General features: G+C 41.4%; 1 protein-coding gene across 1 annotated transcript in view; it reads right to left on the bottom strand.

The window, feature by feature from the left end:
- The window catches only part of LOC124006128 (glutamate receptor ionotropic, kainate 4-like), a 427,028-nt gene that overhangs the window by 144,107 nt on the left and 262,981 nt on the right, over window positions 1-19,940 (bottom strand). The window contains exons 4-5 of the mRNA XM_046315921.1: window positions 11,905-12,069; window positions 3,581-3,678 (exon numbers count right to left, since the gene is read on the bottom strand). Coding sequence (XP_046171877.1) covers window positions 3,581-3,678; window positions 11,905-12,069 — 263 coding nt within the window. The remainder of the gene's footprint in view (window positions 1-3,580; window positions 3,679-11,904; window positions 12,070-19,940) is intronic.

Here is a 19,940-nt window from a genome sequence, read left to right as displayed (position 1 = left end):
GCAAGGGCTGTCATGAGTCATATTTTCATGCGTCCCCTATTTACTTGGCTTCCTGTCATATTGCCAGCATCTGTGCACTCTCCCAGTTAAGAATTATGAACACAGACACAATCACTGAGCACAGACAGGATGTAATTGACTCTCCAACACCTTCACAACAACTGCCACACACACACACACACACACACACACACACACACACACACACACACACACACACACACACACACACACACACACACACACACACACACACACACACACACACACACACACACACACACACACACACACACACACACACACACACACACAGGTACAAACACCATATAACACTATATAGGCTACTGTAGATGCATGGTTGATACATTTAGAAAGTAAAATATACAGTGCCTTCAGACAGTATTCATAACCCTTGATTTATTCCACATTTTGTTGTGTTACAGCCTGAATTCAACACGTATTAAATCTATTTTTCCCCTTACCCATTTACACACAATACCCCATAATGGCGAAGTGAAAACATGTTTTCATAAATGTTTGCAAATGTATTGGAAATGAAATAGAAAAATTATCTAATTTACAAAAGTATTCACATCCCTGTGGAACACCATGATCTAGTTCAACTGTCTTGTGCTTGTCTCCACCCCCCACCAGGTGTCTCCCATTTGTTCCCGTTATTCCCTGTGTATTTATACTGGTGTCCTCTGTCTATCTGTTGCCAGTTCGCCTTGTCAAGTCAATCAGTGTCTTTTTCCGTGCTCCTGGTTTTTCCTAGTCACTGTTTTTCTAGTCCTCCCGGTTCTGACACTGTACCCTCCTGCCTGACCATTCAACCTGCCTCGAGCCTGCCTGCCGCTCTGTACCTGCTGGACTCTGACCTGCCTCTTGCCTGCCCCTTGTTTTTCAATAAATATCAGACTCGAACCATCTGCCTACGGTGTATAAATCTGGGTCTCGCCCTGTGTCGTTATACCCTGAGTCAAAACATTGTAGTAGTACCTTTGGCAGCGATTACAGTCTTTCTGGGTAAATCTTGAAAATCTTTCCAGACCTGAATTGTGAAAAATTTGCCCATTTATTATTTTCAAAGTTCTTCAAGCTCTGTCAAATTGGTTGTTGATCGTTGGTAGACAACCATTTTCAGGTCTTGCCATAGATTTAAGTAGATTTAAGTCATAACTAACTCGGCCACTCAGGAACATTCACTGTCTTCGTTAAGCAACCCCAGTGTAGATTTGGCCTTGTGTTTTAGGTTATTGTCCTGCTGAAAGGAGAATTCATCACTAAGTTTCTGTTGGAAAGCAGACTGCACCAGGTTTTCCTCTGGGATTTTGTCTGTGCTTAGCTCCATTCCGTTTTTTTTTATCCTGAAACTCCCCAGTCGTTAACGATTACAAGCATACCCATAACACGATGCAGTCACCACTATGCTTAAATGTTAAGAGTGGTACTCAATTTGCATCATTACTTTAGTGCCTTGTTGCAAACAGGATGCGTGTTTTGGAATATGTGGATTCTGTACAGGCTTCCTCCTTTTCACTGTCAATTCGGTTAGTGTTATGGAGTAACTACAATGTTGCTCATCAATCCTCAGTTTTCTATCACAGCCATTAAACTCATAACTGTTGTAAAAGTCACCATTGGTCTCATGTTGAAATCACTGAGCGGTTTCCTTCCTCTTCGGCAGAGTTAGGAAGGACGCCTTGCCTTAACTAGGTGTATTGGCACACTATTGGCACACTATTCACCATGCTCAAAGGGATATTGAATGTCTGCTTTTTATTTTTACCCATCTACCAATAGGTGACTTTCTTTGCGACGCATTGGAAAACCTCCCTGGTTTCTGTGGTTAAATCTGTTTGAAATTCAGTGACTGAGGGACCTTACAGATAATTGTATGTTTGAGGTATAGAGATGCGGTCATTGAAAAATCATGTTGAACACTTGTTGCACACAGTGAGTCCATGCAACTTATGTGACTTAAGCACATATTTACTCCTGAACTTATTTAAGCTTGCCATAACAAAGGGGTTGAATATTTGACTCAAGACATTTCAGCTTTTCATTTTTTATACATTTGTGAAACGTTTGAAAACACAATTCCACTTTGACATTATGGGGTATGGTGTGTAGGCCAGTGACATTTTTTTTTTTTAATGTGGAAAAATCGAGGGGTGTGAATACTTTCTGAAGGCACTGTACATGACACATTGATTGCTGATTGATCTTATTTGTCAGTGTTGGATGCAAATTATACTAGCACATATTCATAATCTAATCACCATTTATAAAAACTGTTAATCCACATTAGTACTGTGGCTACTGCATTTAAACACACCTCAAGCAATTTATATTGGAAAAGAATATTCTCCATCGCACTCCACTCTCCCCTAAAACAGGTTGTAATAAAGTGGCCAAAGCACTTTCCCTCCCTCAGTCCCATAGACATGTTCCATCAGCCATGGCCGGCCCTGCTGTCCTCCACTGAAAGACTACCAATATGCCCAGTTTGCAAAAGGAGACCATTAGTGAGATATCACTTCCAGGGTAGTAACAGCGCAATGTGACCTTTCTCTATTGTCATGTACACACCGACAGCTATTAGAGCAACTCCTCAACACTATCCTGTTCGCCTTTTAAGAGCCATGATGTGGCATCATCGTGCTTACATGTCAGCATTGTTGTAGTTCTGCAGAACTCTGCCTTTTAGATGGTATTTGCTTGAAACATGTTAATGTATTTCTTAATCATTTAGCATTAAGAACAGTTTATGAAGGGATACTTCGGGATTTTGGCAATGAGGCCCTTTATTTACCTCACCAGAGTCCGATGAACTAGTGGATACCATTTGTGTGTGTGTCTGTGTCCAGTTTGAAGGAAGTTAGAGTTTTTCCAGCCAATGCTAACTAGCATTAGCGCAGTGACTGGAAGTCTGGGTGTCTGCTAGCATGCTCTGATTATGGGGAAGTAGATAAAGGGCCTCATTACCAAAATCCCAAGGTATCCCTTTAAAGGCAGCGTTTCCCAAACTTGGTTTCCCAAACAAGGGGTGGACATTTTTTTTTACCCTAACACTACACAGCTGATTCAAATTATCAAAGCTTGATTAGTTGAATCAGCTGTTGGACAAAAACCAAAAGTTGCACCCCTTGGGGTCCTGAGGACAAAGTTTGGGAAACACTGCTTAAGGATTCGTGGTGCATGGTCCGATGAATACATTACAGAAAGTTAACTTGTTTAAGAACGTACAATTCATCTACATGTTTATTTATTCACACAGGGAATGAGCTCAGTCAGAACATTTAAAAGGGATAGACAGTGCACATCACCAGGGAGTCCAAAGTCTAAAGACTGATCAAATGGTCACAGTCACTGTTGAGACCCTGATTCTTGGCCCGTCTGAATTTAACAATAACTTAGAATGTTCTGAAAAATATTCTGTCTGCTGTGGTATTGACATGGGTCAAGCACGGCCTCAAACACAGTAATAATAAAACATATTGTTCCATAATATGACTGGCAAACAATGCTATTGTGACACCAAATAAATCGAGCCAAAATGCGAGCCAGCACTCACCTCTTTCTCTCCACAGATATTGCTGATGATGGAATTGGAAGCAGGGCTGGCGGAGGGACCCAGGACTCCCACCACTCCCTTGGACAGGATCTGGCACACTGTCAACACACAGAGACAAGCATCCAGTCAGATAATACAGGACATGGTCCAAATATCACATTCAGCCTATTAAATAGGAGTTGCGTGTTGCTTTGTGTGTAGATTTAACCTGCACTAACAGTATGAGCCAGCAGTTCCCAGTTAACCTTTAATAAGTAGGTGTTTGGGGTTTGCTAACTATTAACTTGATCATGTTCTATTGATGTATTAACTTACAGCTGCTCTGTATATGATTTCACATCACCGATAGTAGACCTACGACTATAGATTACAATATGACAGATTGAGTGGTGGTGCAATGGTGGAACATAATTACTGTAGCAACAGGTTGGAATGAGATCTGGTCATTTATCAACAATCCTTCATTTTAAGATAACAATTGGGGACGAAAGTACTCCTTAAAAGTGGCATGTAGGAGTTAGTGCCAACCAACAGTTGCTGCCATGCAGGGGCACATTGACCTAGTTAAAATAATAGCTGAGAACTATATTAAAACGAAACCGATCAGATATTTTATCAGTCTTCCAAAAGCATTTGTGATATCTTTTTTTCCTAACATTCACCATCACACTGAATCAGTGTATGAAATTGATTTTTTGGTGGGAAGAAGAAGAAATATAATATAGTATTTCCTTTGCAATCCCCTGCACATGAGTTTGGGCTTAAATCTTACTTGCAGGGGAAACAAAATGCAATTTCAGGTGGGGGTTGATCCCTGTCTTTCATTAACATTCTATGGTAGTCAGGAGGAGGACTGCTGTCTGAATATGTCGGCTGCTGCCCAAATGGCACCCTCGTTCCTGTGTAGTGCACTTATTTTGACCAGGGCCCTTAGGGCTCTGGTCAAAAGTAGTGCAATATATAGGGAATAGGGCGCCATTTGGGACACACAGTGGAGGGCGACAGACTGGCTGAGGTGGTGGATGGGCCAGTAACAAACCCCAAATGAGGGTAAAGATGTATAAAGGAAGAGTAAAGGTGGACCATTTTTGAGCCAGTGGAGCAAAGCTCGGGATCCTCACCGAATGAGATAGAAAATTTACAGGAGCAGTGAATCAAATGATTAATAAATAATCCCTTTGTCATCCAATGGAGTGTCCCGTACATTCCCCTCCTCCACTCCCACCCACCCAGCTACCCCTCTCTCCTCCATTTAAAGCACATTTGCACCTGTCTGCATGGCTTCACCGAATTACAAAGTGACCGGATTAGCCTGACAGGCACGGTGCCACTGGCCCCATGAGGCTTTTTACAGGTCGGCATTTTTTATTTTACACAGGGAACAGAATGGCCTTTTGTCATTTGGGCAAAAGTCTGTCCTCCACCCTCTCTCCTCCGTCCTCTCTCTTCCGTGACCAGGAAACCGATAAGTGGTCCAGTGGTAAAGGAGAGTGTCAATTCGTTAGTAAGCAAATGGAAGACGTCCCCCCCCCTCTCTTCAATAGCCTTTTAGCGAGGAAGCACAAGTCTAACCTACTTGAGTCCTTCAGAAATACTTTTTTCTATAAAACTAGCTAAATTTGTTTTTATTACTTTATATATTTATTTTGGAATTCCACCCTGAAGACGCACAATGGGATAAGGACAGACATTTCATAAAAGCGCATTTTCATCCAATTTTGTCATGTCTACTGCAGCTCCTCCGCTCCGGCATTTGACGTCGCTGGTTTACTAACCACTGGTCCTGGGATCCATCATTACGCACACATGGCATCAATCATTACGTGTACCTGCACGTCATGAGGCACACCTGGACATTACCTCCCCTATATCTGGCACTCCCTTAGGTTCTTTCCTCAGTCACTATTGTTCCTGTGTTTATGCGTAGATGCTAATGTTATGTTGTCTTGTTCCATGTTTGTTGTTTTAAACGTTTCACCTGCACCTGCTTCTCGACTCTTAGCGTCTCTGTTATAACTTTCCCTCTCCTCGCCACCTCCCCTTGATTACCTTTTTTTTTAAAGGAGGCCAGAGGACGACGGAGAGAGGACGCAGTAGTTGTGCAAATCCAATTGAGAAAAGGCCAATATGTCCATCTTGGATTCTCTTCTCGCTCCACCTCAGTCTATGGGCAAAGCATTTTACATCTGTGACAAGTGACAACTTCTCCAATATAAGTGTGGATCATTATAATGGAATTCTGCACAACTTCTGTCTAATCTTGGTCAGTGGGTTGTCTGGAGTCCATTCAGTTTAGAATTGATTCCCTCAAATCAATACCTTATTGAGAGCCGCAGCATCTGCAAATGAGAGCCAATGTACTCATGGGACCTGAAGTTCAGTTCTGTGAACCCACATTCAGTGGTGGAAAAAGTACCCAATTGCCATACTTGAGTAAGAGTAAAGATACTTCAATAGAAAACGACTTAAGAAGTGAACGTCACCCAGTAAAATACTACTTGAGCAAAAGTATTTGATTTTAAATATACTAAAGTATCAAAAGTAAATGTAATTGCTAAAATATACTTAAGTATCAAAAGTACAAATAATTTCACATTCCTTATATTAAGCAAACCAGACAGCACGATTTTCTTTTTATTTAAGGATAGCCGTGGACAAATGCTAACACAACATCATTTACAAACAAAGCATTTGTGTTTAATGGATCCTCCAGATCAAAGGCAATAGGGATGTTCTTTTGATAAAAGTGTGAATTAGACCGTTTTCCTGTCCTGCTAAATATTCGAAATGGAGTGGTTTTGGGTGTCAGGGAAAATGTATGGAGTAAAAGTCTTGTTTTCTTTAGGAATGTAGTGAAGTAAAAGTTGTACAAAAATATAAATAGTCAATTAAAGTACAGATAGTCGGCACAAAAAACGACTTAAGTAGTACTTTAAAGTATTGTTACCCACATTCAAATTTACACATGAATGCACACACCACATAATAAAAAAAAATGTAAACTCTTGTAAAAAGAGCGTGTAAAAAAACGTGGTTTTTGGACACGTGAAATCATGTGAAAGATTTCACACGTAAATGTTCACGGGGCAGACGCGTGGTTTACGGACACGTGTCTGACGTTTTACACAAATGTTTCACATGTCAAAAATATCACATAGAAAAACAGACACATGAGTAAGACACTGAAGTTTTACATGGATATTTTTAATATAACTCAGACATGTGGTTTGCCAACATTTCACGTGTGCTTTTGTAACTGGTGGGATTAGAAACCTGGTCTCCCAGGAAAGAAGCCGACATTTTGGACCATTCGACCAAACGGGCCAACAGTTATGTTGAAAAACACACACACACACACACACACACACACACACACACACACACACACACACACACACACACACACACACACACACACACACACACACACACACACACACACACACACACACACACACACACACACACACACACACACACACACACACACAGCTAGGCAGGTTGTGTGACATTTCCTCCTTACTGGTGCCACTGATCCATCCCTAATCCAATTGCTGCCTGGGCAGAGCCACGACAGCACTAAATTAGGAGGGGGTTTGCAGGCAGCCAACCAAGCAGGGAGAGGTATACAGTTGTTTTTATGTGTGAGGAGGAGCTACAACGGCCATTAAGCTCTACTTTTTGTACTTAATGTTTCTGCCACAGTATCTTATGACAAAAAAAAAGCTTCTGGATATCAGGACAGCGATCGCTCACCTCAGATTAGACAAAGATTTCTTCAACAAGCAGGACTCACAGGATATACTGCTAATATCCGACAAGGCCAACATCCCCGTTATTGGCAAGAGAAAGGGACGCAGATACAGAGGACACAGAGCGGGGTGCCTCATAAGGTTCTGCAGAAGGCGAGTGGGAAAGCTGCTGTTACTGTCAATATTACTCGCCAACGTACAATCATTGGGCAATAAATTAGATGAGGTACGATCACAAGTATCCTACCAACGGGACATCAAAAGCTGTAACATCTTATTTTTCACGAAATCATGGCTGATATGACGACATGGATATTCACCTAGCAGGATATACAGTTGAAATCGGAAGTCTACATACACCTTAGCCAAATACATTTAAACTCAGTTTTTCACAATTCCTGACATTTAATCCTAGTAAAAATTCCCTGTCTTAGGGCAGTTAGGATCACCACTTTATTTTAAGAATGTGAAATATCAGAATAATAGTAGAGAGAATGATTTATTTCGGCTTTTATTTCCAGTTCAATAAGGTTACTGACTGAACGACGGTATGAATCTAAATGGGCATACACCTACAGTGCAGTGTGCTTTTAACCCCCTAGAGTCGATTGATGCACCAGTGCAACAATCTAAGTAACATAATAAAAAAAAAGATATCTCGAACTTAAATTAACGGCATGCGTCTCAATGAACCGCATCCGCCTATATCGCACTTCCGCATTTGCGGTTTTAGGCGGCAGAGGTAGAGCGATGTTTATCAGACCATGAGATAATCCTGAAAATTGTTCTTCTCGTGAAAATGTCTGTAGTGTCAAATGGAAAGGGTAGACTCTCACGAACACAATGGTGGACTCCATTTTGCTGTACGACCGCCACAAGTGTCAGGGGACTCGTCTGAAGTTGGAACCGTCAATGTGCCAACTTCTGTTTGTAGCATCCGAACCGTTTGGGCTACGAACTAAAGGGTAAAGGGGAGTTACTCACAAACACTATGCTTCTCTATTTTGCTGTCGGATCCCCACGGGATTTGTCTGAAGGTAACCGGTACCGTTTTTTTTTTAAAGACAGGAAGTATAATGGTAGTTTTGTGCCTACCACAAAAAGGGGTTAAATATGTGTTAAAAAAAATACATAATAATATTTCCGAGCTTTCTTATATCTCCTAGATAAAGGACAAACACTTCAAAACCTTGTTTCTTATGATAGATTTTTTGACTGTCTTTTTTGTCATTTATTACTGAGTTATTCAATGCATTTCTCTGGGCTACAACACTAATGGCCAAATTCAATATTTTGTTAAATCATTTAAAAAAAATGTATATACCTAAAGGGGTCCTACAATTCATTATCAAATAGCTAAATGACCCCCCCAACGGCTTAGACTTTTATGAATGAACCTCAACCCTTCCTCCTTTAATTTCCCTGTATATGCATTGGGGAGTAGCACCTCGAGCAGAACGTGGCTGACGAGAAGGGCTTGTGATGTTTATATTTAAATGGGTGGCATCATTTTGTAGCGCAATTCCGAGCCAGCGGGTACAAATGATTTTGGGGTATCTCAGATTGTTCTGGCAATTCTCCCATTGAAACTTCATCGTGATTGTGACCTATTATGTATCAAATGGGTCATACCATTAAAAGTATCAGAGAGTATATTGTTCCAAACTGTAACAAACCTCGTCCTCCTCTTCTGAGGAGGAGTAGCGAGAAGGATCGGAGGACCAATTTGCAGCGTGGTAAGTGTCCATAATGTTTATTTTAATACATAAACTGAACACTACGAAATACAAAACAATAAACGTGAAATGAACTAAACAGTCCCGTGTGGTACTAACACGGAAGACAAAACACCCACAACTCAAAACTGAAACCCAGGCTACCTAAGTATGATTCTCAATCAGGGACAACAATTGACAGCTGCCTCTGATTGAGAACCATACTAGGCCGAACTCAAAAACCAACATAGAAAAACAAACATAGACTGCCCACCCAACTCACGCCCTGACCATACTAAAACAAAGATAAAATAACAGAACTGTGGTCAGAACGTGACACAAACAATGTGTCTAAAAAATAAGCTAAATCAAAAAAAGGTAGTTTTGTGATATTCATATTAGTATTTTTTAAATGTTGACTAAATTCATGCGAAAATGTGTATTTCAGTATCTAGACATATTCCATATGTTAGAGCTCACTACAAGGAGTATAATGATGCCTGTTGCGGAAACGGGCAACAGTAGCCTGGGTAGCAATCTGTTTAGCTAAATTCCACTCCTTGTACTCCGCAACATGTGCCAAAGGGAAGAAAGAAAACATTATCCACTCTGCCAGAAGGGTTTTTTAGCAACCCAGTGTCAGTATGGCCCACATTGGCAACACACAGTAGGTGAACTTCATGTTAGATAAACAGACTGGTAAAAGTGTATTCTATTCTCCTTCTATTCCATCTAATCAAAGTAGCTGGTATAAAAATACCAGCATTAAAATCTACTTGTTGAAATGTTAATGCATTGTTAATATTTCATTGCACTGTATCCATCCACAAGGTCATGGCGATTGACATAGATTTTTGCTAATTCTGTCCACCTCATTAGATTTCTAGTATACTACATGGTCAAAACAAACATCTCTTTCCAAAATCATGGGCATGGGAGTTGGTCCCCTCTTTGCTGCTATAACAGCCTCCACTCTTCTGGGAAGTCTTTCCACTAGATGTTAGAAAATTACTGTGGGGACTTGCTTCCATTCAGTAACAAGATCTGCACTGATGTTGGGCGATTAGGCCTGGTTCGCAGTCTGCGTTCCAATTCATTCCAAATGTGTTTGAAGGGGTTGAGGTCAGTAAAGTTCTTCCACACCGATCCCGAAAAAACATTTCTGTATGGACCTCACTTTGTGCATGTGGGCTTTGCCATGCTGAAACAAGAAAGGGCTTTCCCCAAACTGTTGCCACAAAAATGGAAGGACAGAATCGTCTAGAATGTCATTGTATGCAGTAGCGTTACGATTTCCCTTCACTGGAACTAAAGGGCCTAGTCCGAACCATGAAAAATAGCTCCAGACCATTATTCCTCCTCCACCAAACATTACATTTGGCACTATGCATTCAGGAAGTTAGCATTCTCCTGGCATCCGCAAAACCCAGATTTTTCCGTCGGACTACCAGATGGTGAGCGTGATTCATCACTCCAGAGAACGCGCTTCCACTGCTCCAGAGCCCAATGACGACGGCCTTTACACCACTCCTGCCGACACTTGGCAATGCGCATGGTGATCTTAGGCTTGTGTGTGGCTGCTCGGCCATGGAAACGCATTTCATGAAGCTCCTCGACAAACAGTTCTTGTGCTGACGTTGCTTCAAGAGGCAGTTTGGAAATTGGTAGTGTTGCGACCGAGGACAGACAATTCTTCTATGCACTGTGCGCTTCAGCACTCGGCGGTCCCGTTCTGTGAGCATGGGTGGCCTACACCTTTGCGGCTGAGCCGTTGTTGCTCCTAGTCGTTTCGACTTCACAATAACAGCACTTACAGTTGACCGGGGTAGCTCTAGCAGGATAGAAGTTCAACAAATTAGCTTGTTGGAAAGGTGGCATCCTATGACGGTGTCACATTGAAAGTCACTGAGCTCTTCAGTACGGGCCATTCTACTGCCAATGTTTGTTTATGGAGATTGCATGGCTGTGTGCTCGATTTTATACACCTGTCAGCAACGGGTGTGGCTGAAATAGCCAAATCCACTAATTTTAACGGGTGTCCACATACTTTTGTATATACTATATATCTTCAGGCTATTCATTCAAACCAAAGAAAAAAACAAGTCCAAAACCTTTTGACATCCATCCATCCATCCATCCATCCACACAGACAGACAGACAGACAGACAGACAGACAGACAGACAGACAGACAGACAGACAGACAGACAGACAGACAGACAGACAGACAGACAGACAGACAGACAGACAGACAGACAGACAGACAGACAGACAGACAGACAGACAGACAGACAGACAGACAGACAGACAGACAGACAGACAGACAGACAGACAGACAGACAGACAGACAGACAGACAGACAGACAGACAGACAGACAGACAGACAGACAGACAGACAGACAGACAGACAGACAGACAGACAGACAGACAGACAGACAGACAGACAGACAGACAGACAGACAGACAGACAGACAGACAGACAGACAGACAGACAGACAGACAGACAGACAGACAGACAGACAGACAGACAGACAGACAGACAGACAGACAGACAGACAGACAGACAGACAGACAGACAGACAGACAGACAGACAGACAGACAGACAGACAGACAGACAGACAGACAGACAGACAGACAGACAGACAGACAGACAGACAGACAGACAGACAGACAGACAGACAGACAGACAGACAGACAGACAGACAGACAGACAGACAGACAGACAGACAGACAGACAGACAGACAGACAGACAGACCTTTTAATGTGGAACTCCGTGACATTCTTGTCTTTCACTTTTTGAAATGAATGACAAAAGTCGAAAATCGAAAGCCACCTCGTACTCCCATCCTCTACTTACTGGTCTCTCCCATCTCATATTCACTGTCTCTCAGCAGCTCAAAGATGTCCACCTCCAGCTTGCCTGTTGTGGAACGGTTACTGGACCGGTTGATGCTGTCCTTCGCCAGAGTGATGGCCAATCTCTCTCCCCGGCTGCACTCCATTGGGTCGTCAAGTATGGCGGCTGCAGAAGAGAAGGTGAAGAAAGAAAAACATCATCCACTCTGGCAGAAGGGCTCTTTGGATACCCAGTGTCACGATGGCCCACATTGGCAAGACACAGTACATATACTTTATTATTTCCTCAAACAGACTGTGCTGCAAATCATGCAGAACTACAGAGAAAGCCCTTATGGTTCATGGGGGTCGTTATATTACCAAATGTGAATATGGTTTTCTGTCAGTACAAACAAGTGACTTTTACTTGCTACAGTGTAAAAAAAAAGAAAAAAAGAAAGCCAAACACAACCGCTTAACACATCATGCGATTCCCAATCCGGAGTCCCGATCTAAATCAAATACATCTTGCGCAGAGTGCGCGTGAGTAATGAGGCAACACATTTTAATAGGGCTGTTTTGTCCTCTCTTGATTTATCGCAATCATGTTGGAATTATCATAATTGTTGTTTTACACATGATGCGCACGCTTCCAACATTTGAATATAGCGTGAATGCATGTGTCATAACTACATGTGTGTGGGTGAAATGAATACGAAGGACTCAAAGAAGCAGTTGAGAAATGGTGCTTCGCTGTGTGTTCTAGCAAGCAAATGAGCAACTCAGTGGGCGATTCACAACATAGTTTTAGGATAATTGACGTGGCACATTGTGCATAGGTTGGAATCCTGAGTGCGTCCCAAGACGACAGGTTCAGGTTCAACATTGTAGCGTAATTTGTTGAGTTAGACTAGGGTTAAGTCCAAAAACATTTTTTATGTATAAATCAGTTGACGAGACATGTGAACCCTGAACTCACCAACATTACCATACTCTAACTAAAACCAGACAGGGAATGTATAATTCCTTCAAAAATTGGCACAATCCACCAGAAGCAATAGCATTCAAAACCTGCTTAAATGCAAAATAATAGCTTTCTTTCTGTAGGAATGATGCCCGACGGTGAGGTCAAATCAATGCATGTACAAACGTGTATAACTGACCTCCGCATTTCTCTATACTCTGCGTCAATACATAGCTCAACTCGTACAGCAACATGATAGGTTCCTCTAAAGAGCAGGTCATTTGCCTGACATTTTTGTTGAAATTGCAAAAACATTCACACTCCAGGCTCCCTTTTAACAGCAAACACAGCTATTACTGCTTTCCCTGAGTTCTCCAGCGAGTGAGATTAATAGCACTGGATTTAGATACAGGATCGGACCTAGATGGAGGCCAAAGACAGTGTAATAATTACTGTAGCATTAGAGATGATAAACCACAGCCACGATGGGTTAAAACTGGCCCATTCCCATGCAGATCGCACAGATACAACTAACCCAAGTTCAATTTGGTCAATGAGACAACCATTTATGCAAAGCAGCATTGGTAGTGGTCATGGCAATTAGGGGCGTTTACAAAGATTCACATGAAGGTAAGCAAAAGGTTGTCTGAGGTTTATTTAAACCATTTATTTGTCCATTTATCCATTATTTTACACTTAGCATGTATGTGCCTTGCCTTGTCTCTGCTAGTGCAAACAGAACGCAGCCTACAGAATATAATTAACATGATGGGGGGGGGGTTTATCCAATTTAAAGTTATTTGGATTTGATTACGGCAACAAAAAAAAGTGCACAGCTCATGTCACACAGAGCTTATTTTGTAGATACATTTGCAAATGAACACAACTAATGAATATGTGATGAGTTCTTGTCACCTCATAACACATGTCAAAACTGAGATTTTAGATGCACTATGGGAGTTTGACTACGCAATTAACAGCCTTGTTATTACTTTACTTTATTAGCTCAACATGGCGGTCAAATATAGTCAACTGGAATATAAAACATTGGGGTTTGCAAGATTTACCTATAGCCTATATTTATACACAAAACATACTGCATAAAGAAATGACCGACAGACAGTGTATGTAAATTACATGTAATGTTTAAAAAGTAGCCTACAATGAATGTCTGTTTGCCTGCCCACATAGCAGTTACACCGTTAGTTACACAGCCCAAATTGGTCTCCCTCCCTCTCTTATTGCCTCTGGCAAGTTTTGTTCTGTTTCGATAGTGAGAGCAGCATGGGAATAGAGCTGGGCAATTCTCTCACGTGATCCAGACACCCTCTGAGCTGTATTTACTCTCTCCTCTGGAACATGAAGATCTCCGTCCTTTGAATGACTGAGAGGTTTATTTCAAACCCCAGCCCTTGAACCTTTTTAAACCAAACAATGGGCAGCCCCAGAGGTGTGCCGAGGCATTTATAGGACGCACTGAAGTACAATACAAGCACGGTCGATGGCCGTCTTTCTCTCTAAATGTCTGTAATACGCTGTCCATTTCCAAAGCTCTTAGGTGTGTAGATGCCTGGCCATTACCTGATATGGAGAGGAAGAAGGGTACAATGGGGAGGAACTGGGCTGTGTTCACATGGTGATTTTGAATCAATGTGTATAGTGCACTATGATCAGGGCCACATTCAATGTAGGCAAACGTTGTTGAACGTTGCAGATAGAAATGTCATTAATAGAGCTAACGTGAATCCGTATATCGACAGTAAATGTCAGAGATTTGTTTGTTCTACATTATATATTTCTGCCCGGACGTTCCAAATCATTGTGCTCCCCTGAGCAGTCCGGTGTCCACGGCTAGGGAAAGCGGCAGAACGGCAAGACCGGAGTTTCTCCATTGAAGATACATTTCTACACATTCATAACCTAAGATCATTGCTTATACAGTAGTGATTGCATATACAGTTTTCCATGCATACTGTAGTACCTACAGAGAGTGATTCACATACTTCAGATGGATTCACAAACAACTGTTGAGTATCTCAGGGAAACATGACACGGGATGAGGGATGTCTGAGCATCTGTAGAGCATCTCAGTGACTTGAGGACATTAGACAATTGTTTGCTTTCTCGCCGAGGTGAATTTTTATCCGACTGCAACATGTATTCACGGGGAATCTTTCATGTTTATCCCGAGAGCACGGCAACATTGAAACAAGAGAGAGAACACAAAGAGAGACCACCGCAGATACCGGTTGATCCAAAACCTAATAGTAGAACATTTATGACTGCACTCTGGGCTGCACTCTGAACCAAAAAAGGTTTTTAAAACCATCAAATGGCAATGAGGTGTTCTCACCGTCCTCTGAGGTTCCCTAATTCATCGCTGCAGTCTCTTATCAGAACAGCACACCAAGCGACATAACAATCAAGCCAGAGCCTAGAAGCATAAAAAATACCATCTATTTAAGATGTGTACAGTACAGAAAAGGAGCGTTTCACACATGTCGCTTGAACATTCGTGAGCCTCATAAACATGATGGTGTTTAAAGATCTCAGGTATTATTAATATTCCTCTCATCGGCCTTCTCTCCACTCCGTTACAAGAAAGGGCCAGAGGGATATTTCAGGAGATTATTACAATGTATCGTGTCTTCGCTACCAAGCTGAGACAAAAGTGATTTCAAGGTTATATTAGCCATTAATATTTAATGTTGTTCGCTGGCCCTCATCTGAAGGGCCTGCTCCTGACTATAATTATAGGGTTTATTACACTGGCACTGATTCAGACACCCTCTGAGCTGTATTTACTCTCTCCTCTGGAACATTAATATCTCCTTCCTTTGAATGACTGAGAGGTTTATTTCAAACCCCAGTCAGATTCCTTCAAAATGTATTCCTTCTATTAATGCAAATTGTCTGACTTGTAAATCAATTGTAATATTTCAGTCTGTTAATGAGCTTGGTTTTTTGACCATGGGAATACAAATCTCCACTGATTACTTCAGATACTAATTAACAAAGACAGTGGACTTTGTACGGCAGCGAGCAGCATAGCCAATAGGCCATGCATGTCTAATAGCTGTTTCATTTGCCAAAGTATACTAAACTCAATATTAACACCATTAGAAGCCTTCGGTAGATTAGCTGGAAGGGGTGGACCATCCTACTCAGTAAATGTAATACAAATATAATGTGTTAAACATTTTAAAAAGTGATCGTTTTCAGATGAAACTATACTAAATATATTTACGTCACCAAATACATACTTAAGGGTAGCAGCACTCTGTAGGGTAGCCGGAGGACAGCTAGCATTCTGTCCGCCTCTGGGTACTTTGATTTCAATACAAAACCTAGGAGGCTCATGGTTTACACCCCCTTCTATAGACTTACACAGTAATTATGACAACTTCCGGAGGACATCTGTAACGATTTGCGTTGGTGGAAGAAGGAGTAGACCAAAGCGCAGCGTGGTACGTGTTCCTGATGCCTTTAATAAACTGAACACTGAATACAAACAAACAAGAGAATAAAGGAAAACCGAAACAGTCCCGTGTGGTGAAAACACAGCTGCCTCTGATTGAGAACCATACCAGGCCAAACACATAGAAAAAGAAAACCTAGACCTACAACATAGAATACCCACCCACGTCACACCCTGACCAAACTAAAAAATAGAAACATACAAAGGTCAGGGCGTGACAACATCCTCCAAACTATCAGAGCTCTTGCAGCTTGAACTGACATGTTGTCCACCAATCAAAGGATCAGATAATGAATCTAGTGCTGAAAGCATAAGCTATAGCTAGCTAAAATGTGGTTAGTAGTTGACTCAAAGAGAGAAAAAAACAATAGATGAACAGTTTTGATTTGATTTGAAATCTTTTAAGTCTCCTGAAGGGGAAACGGTGTTGTTGTGCCCTCTTCAAGACTGTCTTGGTGTGTTTGGACCATGATAGTTTGTTGGTGATGTAGACACCAAGAAACTTAAAACTCTCGACCCATTAACCTACAGCTCCGTCGATGTGAATGTGTGTTCGGCCCTCCTTTTCCTGTAGTCCACGATCGTCTCCTTTGTCTTACTCATGTTGCATACCCATAACATCACCAACAAACTATCATGGTCCAAACACACCAAGACAGTCTTGAAGAGGGCACAACAACACCGTTTCCCCTTCAGGAGACTTAAAAGATTTGTCGTGAGTCCCCAGATCCTCAAAAAGTTATACAGCTAAACCATCGAGAGCATCCTGACCGGTTGCATCACCACCTGGTATGGCAAAGGCTCAGCAGAGGGTAATGCATACGGCCTAGTACATCACCTAGTACATCCAGTCACCCAAGTCATAGACTGTTCTCTCTGCTCCCGCACGGAAAGTGGTACCAGAGCGCCAAGTCTACGTCCAAAAGGCTCCTTAACAGCTTCTACCCACAAGCCTTAAGACTGCTCAACAATCAATCAAATGGCCACCCGGACTATTTACATTAACAACCACATTGCTGCTACTTGCAGTTTATTATCTATGCATTGTCACTTTACCCCTACCTATGTACAAATGACCTTGACTAACCTATACCCCGCACATTGACTCAATACCGGTACCCCCTGTATAAAGCCTCGGTATTGTTATTTTATTGTTACTTTTTATTAAATTTTTTACTTTAGTTTATTTAGTAAATATTTTTGAACTGCATTGTTGTTTAAAGGGCTTGTAAGTAAGTATTTCACGGTAAGGTCTACACCCGTTGTATTCGGCGCGTGTGACAAATACAGTTTGATTTGATTTCTAATTGTTAAGGACTGGAGAGTTTTTCAGGATAAAAAAGAAACGGAGTGGAGCTAAGCACAGACAAAATCCCAGAGGAAAACCAGTCTGCTTTCCAACAGACACTTACAGACGAATTCTCCTTTCAGTAGAACAATAACCTAAAACACAAGAACAAATATACACTGGAGTTGCTTACGAAGATGACAGTGAATGTTTGAGTGGCCTAGTTATAGTTTTGACTTAAATCGGCTTGAAAATCTACGGCAAGACCTGAACATGGCTGTCAAGCACTGATCAACAAACAACTTGACAGAGCTTGAAGAATTGTTTTAATAATTTGCAAATATTATACAATCCAGGTGTGCAACGCTCTAAGCTAATTGTAATTGCTGCCAAAGGTGATTCTAAAATGTATTGACCAATGGGTGTGAATACCTATGTAAATTAAATATATCAGTAATTCATTCTCAAAAAATGTGCTAACATTTCTAAAACATGTTTTCACTTTGTCATTACCTGGGGCAGCAGCTAGCCTAGTGGTTAGAGCATTGGACGAGTAACCGAAAGGCTGCAAGATCGATTCCCGAACTGACAAGGTAAAAATATGTCATTCTGCCCCTGAACAAGGCAGTTAACCCACTGTGCCTAGGCCGTCATCAAAAAAAAAGAATTTGTTCTTAACTGACTTGCCTATTAAGGAGTATTGTGAAGAGAGAAAAAAACTATGAAATCCATTTCAAATTCAGGCTGTAACACAAGAAAATGTGGAATAATGCATGCATATGAATACTTTCTGAAGGCACTGTACTTTCCAGAGGTGTCTAGCATCATATTAATTATTATATTCATATTATAAAATGTGTTCATTTACATCATTATAGAAGTACTTCACATCCAAACAATTTCAACGTGACAGACCAAAGAGATGTATCTCTGTGGGTTAGCCAAATGGTCATGAGAGCTTATGTCTTCCACCGTCTATCAGAGCACAACTTGTGGCTTCAATACAATAGCAACATAGTGAAACCTTTGCGATAAGAACATTGGATGGAAATGCAAGGGGATTCAAACTAACTTTGTCAGCAGTAGTCATTGTTCAGAGAGAGAGAACATATCGTTTGCTAACAGGAAATGAATGTCACAGTTGAGTCTGAGGGTGATTTGTTGCCATGGCCTTGTTCAACTCTAACATTATTAATCTCAGAAATGGACAGAGATGAAAAAGAACTAATTACAACATATTGATCCATTTGGACTTGTGATTAATGTAGCTAGGATGGCAGTGTTACTGCCTGGGCCTCCACCATAATATCTAAGGCAAATACAATGAGTAATCAGAAGGCTGAAAAGAGAATGGAATCTAATCTCATGGTGGTTGATTAAAGGAAAATACCACTCAAAAATGCATCATACTGTGACACTTTCTATAATATGATAGTTCTATATCTAGAAAACTTGATCACCGACAATTGCAAAACTTTTGGGGTTTTATCAACAGTGGACTAACAAAAAAATGTTTTGCATAGATTTTTCCTTTCCTTTCCAAACTCTGTCTCAAATGACACCCAATTCTCCCCAGGTAGAGTTATATGTTACTGTTAAAAAGTACTATATGATATACAGTACTGTTGGGATATTAGGGAAATCCCAAATGGAGCATTGAGAACCTATGTGAAGTTTTTGCAAAATCCCAAAACTAATACCAGCAGGAGTAGATTTTCTATCTGGCTTGAAAAATGAGGAATACAAGATTACCGTACATGTCTCTCATATCAAGAGAAATTCTTTCAGTTATGAATCATGGGGCAAAATAAATCCCCCAGGTAGAGATGTAGTGCAGAGCAAGAGTTCCCCTCAGGACGTGGGACACATTTATTTAGTTCCCAGAAAAGACTTTGCATAGTGCGGAAGAAATACTTTCTGCAATAAAAAGCAGTTTTACAAGAAGTTATAGAGAAAGAGCACACAGGAAACTTTCTCTGACATTGATTAATCGTGTGTGTGTGTGTGTGTGTGTGTGTGTGTGTGTGTGTGTGTGTGTGTGTGTGTGTGTGTGTGTGTGTGTGTGTGTGTGTGTGTGTGTGTGTGTGTGTGTGTGTGTGTGTGTGTGTGTGTGTTCTAAGGGAGGTCATTAGGCACGGGGGAATAATGATGGCATTAATGGGGGTGATAGCTCATCCCGCTTGACATTGGAATCCACACCCTGTGATGTGTGGTGCAGGGGATAATTGTTTACATCTCCAGAGAACACCAGGCAGCCTCCGATGCTGCAACCACAGGATATGCATCCCAAATGACACCCTCTTCCCTATTCAGTGCATGACTTTTAAC

Source organism: Oncorhynchus gorbuscha, linkage group LG19 (assembly GCF_021184085.1).
Source record: "Oncorhynchus gorbuscha isolate QuinsamMale2020 ecotype Even-year linkage group LG19, OgorEven_v1.0, whole genome shotgun sequence".
In the NCBI taxonomy this organism is placed as follows: domain Eukaryota; kingdom Metazoa; phylum Chordata; class Actinopteri; order Salmoniformes; family Salmonidae; genus Oncorhynchus; species Oncorhynchus gorbuscha.
Note: the sequence above shows the minus strand (reverse complement) of the source record. Positions and strands in the feature narration are given on the sequence as shown.